At 42.9% G+C, this 14,147-nt stretch overlaps 1 protein-coding gene across 3 annotated transcripts in view; it reads left to right on the forward strand.

Moving 5' to 3' along the window:
• Positions 1-13,804, forward strand: part of wdr35 (WD repeat domain 35) — a 29,997-nt gene extending 16,193 nt beyond the window's left edge. For all 3 annotated transcript variants that reach the window (XM_063183516.1, XM_063183517.1, XM_063183518.1), the window contains 9 exons: positions 1,614-1,817; positions 2,067-2,213; positions 4,312-4,444; positions 5,205-5,315; positions 6,078-6,242; positions 6,779-6,919; positions 7,431-7,587; positions 11,429-11,669; positions 12,848-13,804. In XM_063183516.1, coding sequence (XP_063039586.1) covers positions 1,614-1,817; positions 2,067-2,213; positions 4,312-4,444; positions 5,205-5,315; positions 6,078-6,242; positions 6,779-6,919; positions 7,431-7,587; positions 11,429-11,669; positions 12,848-12,998 — 1,450 coding nt within the window. In that variant the 3' untranslated portion in view covers positions 12,999-13,804. The remainder of the gene's footprint in view (positions 1-1,613; positions 1,818-2,066; positions 2,214-4,311; positions 4,445-5,204; positions 5,316-6,077; positions 6,243-6,778; positions 6,920-7,430; positions 7,588-11,428; positions 11,670-12,847) is intronic.
• The last annotated feature ends 343 nt before the right edge of the window (positions 13,805-14,147 follow it).

Below are 14,147 nucleotides of genomic sequence, written 5' to 3' on the forward strand. Positions count from 1 at the left end.
TGTTGGATAAGACTAAACACAACACAAGGGAGGAGACTTAACATTTAAATACTTTGACTGATGGCATGATTTTATTTAAAAAATAGATATTTTGATATGCGAGACATTATTTCAGCAGCTCAACTGATAGGTGTGTTCTTCGACGTGTTTACCTTCTTGTTATGCTTAATATGTGGCATATCCTGACTGCAAGAAAACAATTTTGTCACCTGTTTACTCTTATGATGGAACCACACTCTGGGAACATAGTAGAGATCGAAATTTGCCATCATTATGGGGCAATATCTAAAGGCTGTGCTCCCAAATATAATGCCTTGGTAGCTATGTATGCTGTTTAAAGTCTGAATATATCATTCAGCCCTCATTTTGATGCTCTACATGAGTAAGAAGACCATAACCAAGGCATCTCTGCACCCCTTTACCATCATATATGTTGTCTTTCAGACTGACCACTTAAATCAAGCTGAAGTATTCATTTTCTTCATAACCTGGAGGGTGCATGACTCCATGATTTTAGAAAAGAATGAAATATTTTCCATTCTGTAATCAGAGGACAGTTTCACATGTCTCCTAGGTCCATCTAGAATGAGCTTTGCCACTTGCAACACTGATTAATGTCTGCATCATGTGCCTTAATCAAGTGTTGTGTTTATGGTCATTTTTTCAACAGCTGTCATTGTTGGAGTGTCATAGTTTGCTTATTGACGATGGGTATGTCATGATCTCATAACTTGTGCAATGATTTTAAAGAACTCTACATTACAGAAATAGGCCTTATATGCCTGCAATTTTGATAATTCAATCTTTCTGTGTAATAGATCAGTAATTAATCCCTCAAAATCTTCGCTACTGAGTGCCACAGCCTCTCTGTGATGGTATTTTATTTGTGCATTCAAGTTGGCAGTCAATATAGTTCCTTTCAAATTATTCCTCCTTGTGTTATTTTTAGAATTATCCAACTATAACAACATTTTTTGGCCCTGTCCCAACTTTTTTGAGATTTGTTGCATGGGTCGAATTTTAAATGACCACATATTTCCCTCAAAACAATGCTTTTGCCTCATTTTAACTGTTCCTATGTTGACCTTGTGCCATTGTGCACCTTATGCATGGATTGAATGTTTTGAAAATGTCAGCATTTTGATTTTATTCACACAATACCAAGTGTCCCAACTTTTTTGGAATCCGCTTTGTACATACTAAGAGAGGATCCTCAAATCCAATCCACAGCCAATCCTTTCCTCCCCATTTTAAAAGTTGAAGCAATTTCCTCACGTAACGCTGAGTTTGCTCTCAACTCTGCTCTAAACTACTGTACTGTATATGGTGGTGAATGTGTTAGAACTGTGGGCACTGCGGTGGTGAACCATGCCATGCAACATTGTCATTCGGACCCAGATTTGAGTCCAGTGGGGGTCATTTCCTACCCCTACCCCATCTGTCTCTGTTGGAGCCGTTTCCTGTCTTCTCTCAACTGTCTTTCCTGATAATAAAGGACACCCCCCTCACCCCAAAGTTTAAAAAAAAATCTGCAATGTGAATTGTGTTTCATGCCTCGTTGCTGCCACCACCATTCAGTAATTTAAAAGTCTTCCATGGATCCCTGTCCACAGGCGGCTACTGGCAGAGGCAGCTCTTCAGAAGCTGGACCTGAAGACTGCCGAGCAGGCCTTCGTCCGCTGTAAAGACTACCAGGGCATCGAGTTTGTCAAGCGGCTCGGCAACCTGCAGAGCGAGTCCATGAAGCAGGCCGAGGTGGTGGCTTACTTTGGCCGCTTCGAGGAGGCGGAGAGGATGTACCTGGATATGGACCGCAGGTGACATGTCCTTTGAATTATCTAAGCATCTTTATTTTGCAAGCATCGTGATGAGTACAGTTGGTTAATGATGCAGAGAGGTGGTTAAATGAAACACACAGCTGTTATTTTCCATAAAGAAAAACTTAATAGTAAATGTTTTCTTGTGGTTTTAAAAGGTACGCTTTTACATTTTCATTTTCCTCACCTGAATATGATCCATGCTGTGTTTATAATATCTACTGCAATATTTCTCTGTGTTGTTTGAAGGGACTTGGCCATCAACCTGAGGATAAAGCTGGGAGACTGGTTCAGGGTCCTGCAGCTGCTTAAGACGGGCTCTGGGGACTCAGACGACGCACTGCTGGAACAGGCCTACAACGCCATCGGGGACTACTTTGCAGACAGACAAAAGTGGTAATGACATTATTGCAGAATAATTCACATAGTTGATGTTGCCATTTGAAGTGCTTTACCCGTAAGCTCTACTTGTATACGGCAACTGTGCCCAGACAGCAGTAATACCTTTTACTTTACCTCTATGAAAAACAGTTGTGAGAAAAACTGTATTAAAAGCCAAAAATAAATTAGAAATAAAGAGAAGCCAAAGACAAAAGTGGGTTACAAATGTTTCGGGTCTAGCCCATGATCAGTGTTCCCAAATTCAGAAAAAAATTTTGGTTTGTCTTTATTTTCGGCTTTTAATACAGTTTCACTGATTAACATCCAGCTAGTTTGTGCGACTCCTTTTTTCTCCCTACTGCATCACTGTTTTGGAATAACGCAACGAGCGAAACTTCCCAAGACCTCGGCATGGACACCAGCTCTACCTCTATGTAAAATGAAATGTGAAATGAAAAATGAAAATGAACTGTATGTATGGAATATACAGTGCCCTCCATTATTATTGGCACCCCTGGTTGAGATGTGTTTTTTAGCTTCCAATTATTATTATTTTTCTCTAAATAATATGGGACCTTAATGGAAAAAAAGAGAAAAATCCAACCTTCAATACAAGTGCATTTATTCAGTGGGGAAAAATCCCACATAAAGAAATAATTATTTGACATCAAATAATGTGTGTCACAATTATTAGCACCCCTGTTGTTAATATCTTGTACAACCCCCTTTTGCCAACAAAACAGCACCTAATCTTCTCCTATAATGTTTCACAAGATGGGAAAAGACAGAAAGAGGGATCTTCAGCCATTCCTCTTTGCAGAATCTCTCTAAATCATCGTGAGACCTCTGTCCTCTCCTCTGTACTCTCCTCTTCAGCTCACCCCACAGGTTCTCAATGGGGTTGAGGTCTGGGGACTGAGATGGCCATGGGAGGAGCTTGATTATGTGTCTGGTTAACCATTTCTGTGTAGATTTGGCCATATGTTTAGGGTCATTGTCTTGCTGAAAGACCCAGTGACGACCCATCTTCAGCTTTTTGGCAGAGGGCAACAGATTTTGATTTAAAATGTCCTGGTATTTCAAAGCATTCATGATGCCATGCACCCTAACAAGCTTCCCAGGGCCTTTGGAAGCGAAACAGCCCCACAGCATCACTGACCCACCCCCATACTTCACAGTGGGTATGAGGTGCTTTTCAGCATGCGCATCTTTCGTGGCACGCCAGACCCACTTAGAGTGTTTGTTGCCAAAAAGCTCAATCTTGGTCTCATCTGACCAAAGCACACGGTCCCAGTTGAAGCCCCAATACCGCTGGGCGAACTCCAGACGTTTGCGTTTATGATTGTGGGTGAGGAAAGGTTTTCTCCGTGCATGCCTCCCAAACAGCTTGTTGGCGTGTAGACAGCGCCTGATGGTTGATTTGGAGACTTTGTGACCCCAGGATGCTACCATTTGTTGTAATTCTGTAACAGTGACCTTTGGAGATATTTTGATTTCTCTTACCATCCTCCTCACTGTGCGTGGTGGCAAAATAAACTTTGGTCCTCGTCCAGGCTTGTTTACCACTGTTCCAGTTGTTTTGAACTTCTTAATTATTCCTCTCACAGTAGATATGGGCAGCTGCAGTTGAGTGGCAATCTTCTTGTAGCCTCTGCCTGACCTGTGAAGGTCGACGCACATCTGCCTCACTTGTATGCTGTGTTCCTTTGTCTTTCCCATGTTTAAGAGTGGATAAGAGAAATGGCCTCGGTGTCACGTCATATTTATACCCCAGGGAAACAGGAAGTGATGAATTACTTATTAAATGTTCCTACATACTCTGGTAAACTTTGTAAACTACTGTAGAAATGACAGAAATGCTTCAATTATATTTATTTCCTGGGAATTGTTAAGGGTGCCAATAATTGTGGAACAGGTGATTTAATGAAAAATAATTATTTTTTAGTCAGGGATTTTTTTTATTTTCCTACAATTCATTTGAGTCGAAGGCTACATTTTTCTAAAATTTTCAGTGTGACAGTATTCTTCTGCAATAAACACTGAATTTATTTTAAGGCTTTTAACACATCTCAACCAGGGGTGCCAATAATTATGGAGGGCACTGTATCCACAGGGTGAATGCTGTGCAGTACTACCTGCAGGGTCGCAAGCAGGAGCGATTGGCAGAGTGCTACTACATGCTAGAGGACTACGAGGGCCTGGAGAGACTGGCCAACTCTCTCCCTGAGAACCACAAGCTCTTACCAGTAAGGCCCACTTCTCCATTCTACAATGTACTCTTACACGCTGCTGTACTTTAAACCCCCCACTCACATGCACCTATCCACAGTACGGGCAGACAACTCTAATTTCACTTCATGTTTTAGTAACACTTTATAATAAGTACCCCTATTTTAACATTAGTTAACCCTTAGTGAATCACAATTAGTCATTATGTAAGTATTATTTCTCATTTCTTAATCATTAACTACTACCGTTAGTAAATGGTTTGTGTGTACTGATGTAACTGTTCGCTAAGCAAAGTTAAGCCTTAGTCTAGCCTTATTTTAACATTAGTTAACCCTTAGTGAATCACGAGTTAGTCATTATGTATTTCTTGGTAATAAATACATACTGTTAATAATTTTTGTTCGTTTATGGTGATTGAACTTTCTGCTAATCATTAGTAAACCATCATTAAAATGTCAGCTAAGCCTTCTTTATTTCTGAAAAAAACATTATCTCTTTGTTGTCTCCTACCACCTAACCATTAACATGTACGGTTGTACTAATGGTTGTAGTTAATGATTAAGAAATGAGAAATAATACTTACATTAACTAATGTTAAAATAAGGCTTAACTTGTGCTTAAAAAGGGGTACTTATTATAAAGTGTTACCCATGTTGTTACTCTTGTAGTATTTCTATGCAGGAGACAGATAAAACACCTTTTAATCCTTGTACAATGGGTGCAGAATGGCAGATTATATAGTTTAGGGTCCATGTTTCATTTTTTTATTCCGTCCAGGACATAGGCCAGATGTTTGTTACGGTGGGCATGTGTGAGCAAGCTGTGAATGCCTACCTGAAGTGCAACCAGCCCAAAGCTGCAGTCGAGGCCTGTGTACATCTGAACCAGGTAAGACGTTTCTGAAAGTCTGTAATTCGGATCACCACCAAAATTCAATCACTTGTTCCTCTTGTCATTTTCAACAACTCCACAAAATGTCATCCAAATCCGTTCATGACTTTTTGAGTTATCCTGCTGACAAACAGACAGACGGACAAACCAACGCGACCGAAAACATAACCTCCTTGAGGTAGTGATCTTGTGAACGGCTACCAGTGTGCAGTGTTTTCTGCATATTGCATTGCATTTTCAGGTTGTGTTTTGTGACCCTCAAAAAAAAACATGTTCTCAGTTTATATCCTTTTTTGTTCTGCTGTGATCAGCTGATAACGGTTCTGATATTATTTCCCCCATTGGCTCAGTCATTGTTATCTACTTGCTGATCTTCATTTTTTTTGCATCCAGAGTTGGCAGGCTTTCTAAATAGGCTGCCCAGTGTAATGTTTTTTAACCTGATTTAAGGGGAATACTTCAGAAGTTGGGATCTTATTCCTGTTTGGTTATGTTTGGCTGCTTTGAAAAGAGCGGAGAGGAAAGGGGGAAAAAGTGAAAATCAAACCTATAAACACTGCCAAGGCCCAAGGCATGCCATGTTTGGGGTTTGTAGCGTAAGAACTATTTATAGAGTGTGCAGTAGATGTAATAATACCAGGGCCGTGTGTGTGTGACCGCGTGTGTGTGTGTGTGTGTGACCGTGTGTGTGTGTGTGTGTGTGTGTGTGTGTGTGACCAACCATGCCATGGTGCTGATGCAATGCATCTGGTTTCGCAGTGGAACAAAGCAGTGGAGCTGGCCAAGGACCACAACATGAAGGAGATCGGGCCCCTGCTGTCCAAGTACGCGTCTCACCTCCTGGAGAAGAACAAGAGGCTGGAGGCCGTGGAGCTCTACCGCAAGGCTCACCACTTCCTGGATGCCGCCAAGCTCATGTTCAAGGTACTATACTGTATAGGTGCATAACATATTGGTTGTGTGTCAAATCATTCTATCGTCACCATATTAACCCCTTTGCGCAAAGTCTTAATCTGTTACTTAAGGCTCTGGGTAATGTCATAGGACTGTTATTATGATGGACTTTTGATGCATTTTCAGCAATGAGTGAATCTGCACCAAGAGGCTACAACTACAGTCTGGAATGATATGCACATACACCGTAGATTTTCCATTTAAACATTTAATCATGACAGATGCATCATGTTGAAGCTGCAACTATTGTGGATAGACTCTGTTTTAGATCCTGCACTTAACCTTAAAAATGGGGCTGGGGGGTGGGGGAGGGCATGAGAGTTTAGCTGTAAGCAACTGAACTTCTGTTCAGTTCTCGAAAGGTTTGCCTTCAAGTTATCCAACAAGCTTTGTCAATTCTGCCCCTGACGTTTAAGGAACCCGGAATTTTAGTTTATGGTATCCCACTATAGATTGCCACCATATTGAAAACAGAGAACCTTTCTGCTTGTTTGCTCGTTTCGCAGATAGCTGACGAGGAGGCCAAGAAGAGAACCAGGCCCCTGCGCGTGAAGAAGCTGTACGTGCTTGCGGCACTGCTAGTGGAAAATTACCACGAGCAGATGAAGACCTCGCAGCAGAGCAAAGCCAAGGGAAAGAAGTCTGAGGTGCCCCCTTTTCCACTGCAATTATTCGGTTGTCATCGAGCTTCTAGGGAGCTTTGTCACCAAAATGTGTAGTTAGCAACAAAATGTAGACCTGTCGAACGGAACGGGACAGGCGTCGTCTTATTAGCGACGCTAATGGGTATCATTTGGGAGGCAGAGGCCCAGCTGGTGTCTTCGACATCTGGGCCCTCAAGTGCCCCTTTCTTGGTCACAGTTTGCGAAGTGTGTGTGTGTGTGTGTGTGTGTGTGTGTGTGTGTGTGTGTGTGTGTGTGTGTGTGTGTGTTTACTATGTGCGTATGTCTGTGTGCTCGCCTGCGTGTATGTGTGTTTGTTTGTCTGCGTATGTGTGTATAGGGTGTGCATGTGTGGGGTCTGGGGCGTCCTCATTCCACCCCACAGAAAACTATGTGCTGCCAGTTTTCGTCTGAAATGTGCCTGTAATTTAAGCAGTGGTGACCTGAGCGTGTGGTGTGGTGTTGTGCTTTGTCATTTGTGTCATTTCCTGTGCAGGCCACATCAGCGCTGGCCGGTCTCCTGGAGGAGGATGCCAGCTCCACGGATAATCGCGTGGTGGACAACGCCTGGCGCGGGGCCGAGGCCTACCACTTCTTCCTGCTCGCCCAGAGGCAGCTCTACGACGGCAACGTGGACGCAGCCATGAAGACAGGTGAGGTCGCCTTACATGACGTGACATGACATAAAGACAAGTGAGATGATCGCACATGACATGACATACAGAGAGATGACCTAACAGCACCAGACATGACATAAAGACAGATGACCTGTCACCTGACGCTCATGACATGACATAAAGACAGGTGAGGTCACCACACATTACATGACATAAAGACAGGTGAGGTCACCACACATGACATGACATAAAGACAGCTGAGGTCACACACATGACAAGTGAGGTCACCACACATGACATGACATAAAGACAGGTGAGGTCGCCACACATGACATAGTGGAGATAAATGATGAACCGCTCAATGATGACCTCCCATTTATCCATGTATATGAATACATTACGTCCGCTTGAACTAAGGTCATGACCCTTTTAACTTGTTTTGCGAGATACTGGACTGTGTGACCACACATGACATTGCTTGGGTGCAAAAATATTTTGACTTGTCACATTTCTGGGTGTGTGCAACCTCAATGAACAAGTTAACAATATAGTACTTTTCAAACCTGTTAATACCTCTTTATTAGTGATTGCAGGAATTAACTGGCTTAGCCTGAATCATTTTTTTCCTTTAGAATGTGTAACACCAATGCAGAGTAACCTCCTTAGGTTCAAGGATCAAGTAACTGAACAAATTCATCTTACTTCAATAATTCATGGCTCAGTGAATCAGTTCACTAGTTCACCATGAAATGCTCTGCATAGTTGCAGCCTGTTTTGAGGTCAGAGTGCAGGCAGGCACCCAGTGGTGTGTTGATGTGGTGGTGTTAGTGGTGGTTGCGTTGGTGGGCTCTGACCAAATGCTGCTGAAACCTGAAGTTTGAACAGCAGTGCAGTGTCAACCACTGTGGCTGCCTTGCATGGTGGTTTGACCTTCTGAGGATCGTGCAGGGTCGCTTCATCAAGTGTGGGTGTGTCGATTGTCTTCTCGTGTCCTTCCCTGTCCTGTCTGGGTCTGGTGTCACAGTGACTTGCCGATGCCAACGCCAGTCCAGAGCTGCCGCAGCACACCACTACTTTGCCATGCCTCTGGTTTCTCATCGTGTGTGGGAATTTGGGTTAGGATTAGGGTGACTGCTTCTGCCTTCTGCAGAACTGGACAACGTGGCAAAGCCTACTCTGAAATGATAGAACGACAACGCGTTGGAGTTCACCGTATCAGTGCAGATGAGCTAGGCTGTGCAGTGGTATAGAGCAGTGTTTCTCAACCTTTTTTTAGGCGAGGCACCCTTTCGATTAATGAAAAATTTCAAGGCACTTCAAACCAACAAGCCATAACATGGCATTACATCCGATACCACACAAGCTTAGAAAAGTAACACATTTGGAGACCTCTGACGACCTACATTCGAAGTTGCAGCAGACTGGGGCGACCTATATTTACTTTATTGTGCGTAAATGAAAGATTCCACTGACTAGCATTAACTTATCAATTTAGACAAATATGTATTATATTACGTAATTTATTTATCAGCCACGTTTCCGCGGCACCCCTGAGGGGGGCCCACGGCACCCCAGTGTGCCCCGGCACCCCTGTTGAGAAACACTGGTATAGAGTCTTGAGTTGTTGCCTCTGTGTTGCTTAGAGGAATGTTGGTTTCTCAGTGTGGGTTAAGTTTGGGATTAGGATCCCCTTTTACAGCCACAGCAGCCGACAATGTGGCAAGGCCCACACACTAAGGTGGTAGATTAATACCGCACTGACATTAACCATATACTTGTAGCAGCATACAAGCTCAAGCTCAGCAAGGCAGTGGAATGGTATAATGTGTGGAGTTTAAGCTTAGCTGCATATCAGAGGAATGCCTGCAACAACAAATAGGCTTAACTCAGTCGTAAAAAAAAAGGAGGAATACGGGAGTCAGTGCGTCAGCTTTTAGCCAAGCCACCGTGGTTTGCTGACCTCTGGAAAGTCCCGTCCCGGGAGGAGCAGGGTCTGGTGGTTCACGCTCCGCTGCAGTCTCGCCCCACACTCTCCGTTCTGCTCGGAGTGACATCGCTTGCTGAGCTCTGCCAGGTGTCTGGTCTGAGGCTGGCGAGCCAATGAAATAGGATGACAGTGGGAACGCTGGAGCGGGAGAGCTGCGCGCATGCATGCATGCATGTGTCTGTTCTCAAAGAAAGGCGGCTGTAGTCGTGTGCAGACGTCATGCTATAGACTAGTGGGCTTGGCTGTGTGTGTGTGTGTGTGTGTGTGTGTGTGTGTGTGTGTGTGTGTGTGTGTGTGTGTGTGTGTGTGTGTGTGTGTGTGTGTGTGTGTGTGCGTGCGTGCGTGCGTGCGTGCGTGCGAGGGAGAGAGAGAGAGAGATAGAGATAGAGAGTAGTGAGCGTGCTGGTATTGTGTATACCATGTCTGACCCCTATGGACCTCCATGGCAGAGAAAATAAACCAGCGAATGAGCTACCCTTCCTTTTCTTCCCTGCCTCGACTGTCTTTCTCAGGAGGAGAGGCATACTCTGAATATCCAGGCTATATGTGTCTGCGTGTCAGACAGCCGTGGCCAGACACGTTAATGGGGCTTGGGATCGCAACCGACCTGCGTAAAGACTGCCCTTTAGCGGCTGTGACGTACTACCTGCATACGCAGTTGTGTGCGTACGTACACTATAATGCTTCAGAGCATTACACAACTCTGTTGCGTTCATGAGCCGTGTATGTCGTTAGCTGTTTTGACACAATACCTGCATAAGCAAGTTGTGTGCATGTACAACACCATATTATAGCTGCACAGCTTCACACACCGTTTGTTGCTGTCATGAGCTATGTATGTTGTTGGAGGGAGGAAAAAAACAGTCCTGTCTGAATAGACGTTATTCGATTGCAGGCTGCTAAGTGAACTAGCTGATGTTTACAGTCAGAGCAGTGGTTAGGACAGACACTCAATTAATGGGCGTCCTAGTCTTATCCTCCAGAGAGCTGGGAGTCCTTCACATCTTTGATTAAGTTGAGCTTTGTGATCTCTACTTAAACGTAAAATGAAAAGACTAGCAGGCAGTATTGACTAAAATGCTGCACAAGCCAAACCGATACTAAGGTGCCTTATGCCCCACTTACTCTTCTGAACTATAGGCCTACTGTTGTCCAGCTATCACACAAAAAAATCAATGTGCTAGTCAAATGTGGAGATTGTTGGGTTTTTTTTTCACAATATATTTGCCATCCCCTTTTTAGTCATGTTTGTCTAATGTAAAACTTTTTTCTTTTACTACCAGAGAGAAATACTGCACAGAACCACAATGTCTTTTTTAATGACATTAAATGTTAAAAAGTACTAACCCAAGAAGTGAACGTCTCTCAGAAAGTCTCTTTCTTTCTTACTGTGACACGTTTTAAATCATCATTTCATCATCACCACCACAATCACCACCATTACCACCACTACTGCTGGTTTTGCTCAGGGTGAAATCCAGACAGGGTGAAATGGCATTTAGCCATTATGCTGCCAAATGCGGCAACCAGCTTTCTGTTGAAATGAGAACTGCCCGAACAGTGGCATGTTTCAAAAAGAAACTGAAAACAGCTTCATTTTTATCTCTGATTAAGGTTATTCATCTACAGTCTCTTTCTGCAATATTTTCTTTTTTATCATCCATCTTTCTCAAGTACGTTGATTGTGTGATATTGTACTAGTAGAGTAGAGTCACTTTGTTGATCCCCAGGGGGAAATTAAGGTGTTTTAAGAAGCTTCCACGTTATACACATAATGCCCAAAATAACATTTCAAGACACACATACACAACAGGCATTAAGACACGTCAAAGGGAAAAAAGCACTATTGATATTGATATGATGAAATACTACTGCTATTACTATCACCAGCACTGCACCTGCGTGACTACGAGGACATCATCCCCAGTGTGGAGATCTACTCTCTGCTGGCCATCTGCTCCTCGGCCAACCGGGCGTTCGGCACCTGCTCGCGGGCCTTCATCAGGCTGGAGTCCCTGGAGAGCCTGGGCCCCGAGCAGCGGCAGGCCTACGAGGAGCTGGCCCTGGAGATCTTCACCAAGCACCCGCCCAAGGACAACCGCAAGGCCGAGCTCGACAGCATCAACGAGGGGTGAGTGATAATAAAGAAAAGCGCTATACCAAACTACTAGAACAGCGCTATTACAAATTTTATGTAACATTATTAATATTATTGTTATTATAACAGATACTATGTCTTTGGATCCAATGTCGCCCCAGTGTGATTGGCTATAAGGCATGGCCATTGTTATTAATGTTGTAATGTCAACGTATTTAACATTTGATTCATGAACTGAATTCAGTCACAGTAAATAATTATTAGCCTGCAAAAATGAAAATTGGCATGCAAATATGGTGTTAAGATGAAGACTTGATCAAGGAGTAAGTGTTCTGGTTGTAAGATCTGGCCATGGAGATTTTTCAGTATATTGAAATATTTGAATATTGAATGATGAAATATTTCGTATTTGATTGAATCGAATTCAGGTACAGGATTATTAGTCTTATGACCTACCCCAGCACATTTTTAGTCCAAGTGACAAGTCTTGTTTGACCAAAAAAAAAGGCAACCGCAAGTCCAAGCTTGACAACATCTCCAAGGGTGAGAGAGGCTTTTCTGTGTCAAGCGAGTGGACACATGATCATGGTTTCTACTGAAATACTTAAATATTGAATGCTGAACAAGGGTATTTAGTGTTTGATTGAATATGATTAGATGTGATTGCCCACAAAAGGAAAATATACACACAAATCTGGTTTGTGACAATTTCACTTGCCAAAGCTAATTTTTCAGTCCTAGTCTGGCTGAGCTTGACAAACATTTTTTGTGGTTTAGAGTTGTGGTGTCTGTGGCTGTGGATCAAGGGCTAAAACCAGACTTCAAAGAGACTATCCATCATTTCACTCCCACAGAATCTGGTTTTCTCATTCTCATGATATCAGAGGCATTAAATACCTTTTCGATAGGTGCATAATGCTCTGCTACCCAGTTGCAGATTAAAAAAATATTGGATTTTGTAGTACCCTTCCTGGCAAACAAAGCTTCCTGGGCTATAAATTACCCTTTTAAAAGTCTAGTAGAGAGCCAATGCATTAAAACTGATTTGCATAACTCAATGAGCCAACATGATTTACAGACGATGCTTTCTCTCAAAAATGACAACTTTTCTGAGTTTTTAACGATGTTCTCTCTCTCTCTCTCTCTCTCTCTCTCTCTCTCTCTCTCTCTCTCTCTCTCTCTCTCTCTCTCTCTCTCTCTCTCTGTGTCAGGGTGGATGGGAAGCTGCCCACCTGCATAGTGACCGGCCGCATCATCTCCGAGTACCAGTTCTGGATGTGCAGCACCTGCAAGCACTGCGCCACGGAGCAGGAGATTAACAGATACAACTTCTGCCCGCTGTGCCACAGCGCCCTGGCATAGCATAGGGGACCCAAGAGGGCCACCAGGCGGCTCCCTTCCCCACGGCATGTCCTGGGCTGCCTAGCTGGAACTGGAACTTGTTCGGTTTTTAATCACCTGCTTGTGGCTCAAAGCCAATGAACAGACTGGTCTGTGTTGTTAAAGTCCACATGATCTGTTGGCTTTCAGATGCATTATGTTGCAGAGAACATAGATTTACAAATGCATACTAAAGCAGCTATTTATTACACTTCAAATGTTCTGCAGAAAGCTGTTTGTTTGCTTATTCTGCAACGCTGTTCACTGGAAAGGGATTTTGATCACCAGCTTCTATGGTGCCTTACTGTACGTGTGTGCCCTGCAGGACAATTTCATGCACTTCATGGCTATATGAAGTATGGTCCTCCTTCCATCTACCAGATAAAATGATGAATGATGATATGAAATATGATGGTTGATGTCAGTGTATGAGTCGACATCTACTTTGACTTTTGACATTAATAAAACAACAGTTTATAGAGTCAAGGTATTTTCAGGACACATATTCAATATGTACAGTATATGTTATTTTTGCCAGTCAAAATGCATTTTGAGCTTTTAAATGTGTTGTGAGTGAACATGACATCCATATCATATTATGTGTTTTATAAGTATTTTTGTACACTTTTGCATTTTACATTTTTTCGGTCTCTGATAAATGAATAGTTTTATTGACAGAACAAAAATCTATATATTCTACTTGCATGTTTGGTAAGGTACCTGGTCGTGAAAAGACATGTATAATATTTAATTGCTATGTAATAATAAATGGCTCTACAAATTGGTAACTGTATCCAGGGACTGTATTGTGGTGAAAAGTACAAGTTACCACACTACTCAGGTGATGATGTTGTGTAGTGAAATTGTGCCTCTCAGTGACTATGGAGGGTTACTGCACTTACAGCATCCTGCAGTCAGGTGTCGGCTTCTGCTTTTGGCATAGGCTTTATAGGCTATCCTTGCCAACAACAATATTTCCGAGCATAGTGATTCTACATTTTAATTAAATAATTGTTTTCACAATCCACTGTCCTGTACTCATTTGACCCACTTAGGCTATGGCTTAGATGTCAACGCGTCAACAGACAAGGTGTTATGGAAATACATTTTCACTTTCATCAACTTACATTT

The sequence above is a fragment of the Engraulis encrasicolus genome, chromosome 19, assembly GCF_034702125.1.
Source record: "Engraulis encrasicolus isolate BLACKSEA-1 chromosome 19, IST_EnEncr_1.0, whole genome shotgun sequence".
NCBI classification, from domain to species: Eukaryota; Metazoa; Chordata; class Actinopteri; order Clupeiformes; family Engraulidae; genus Engraulis; species Engraulis encrasicolus.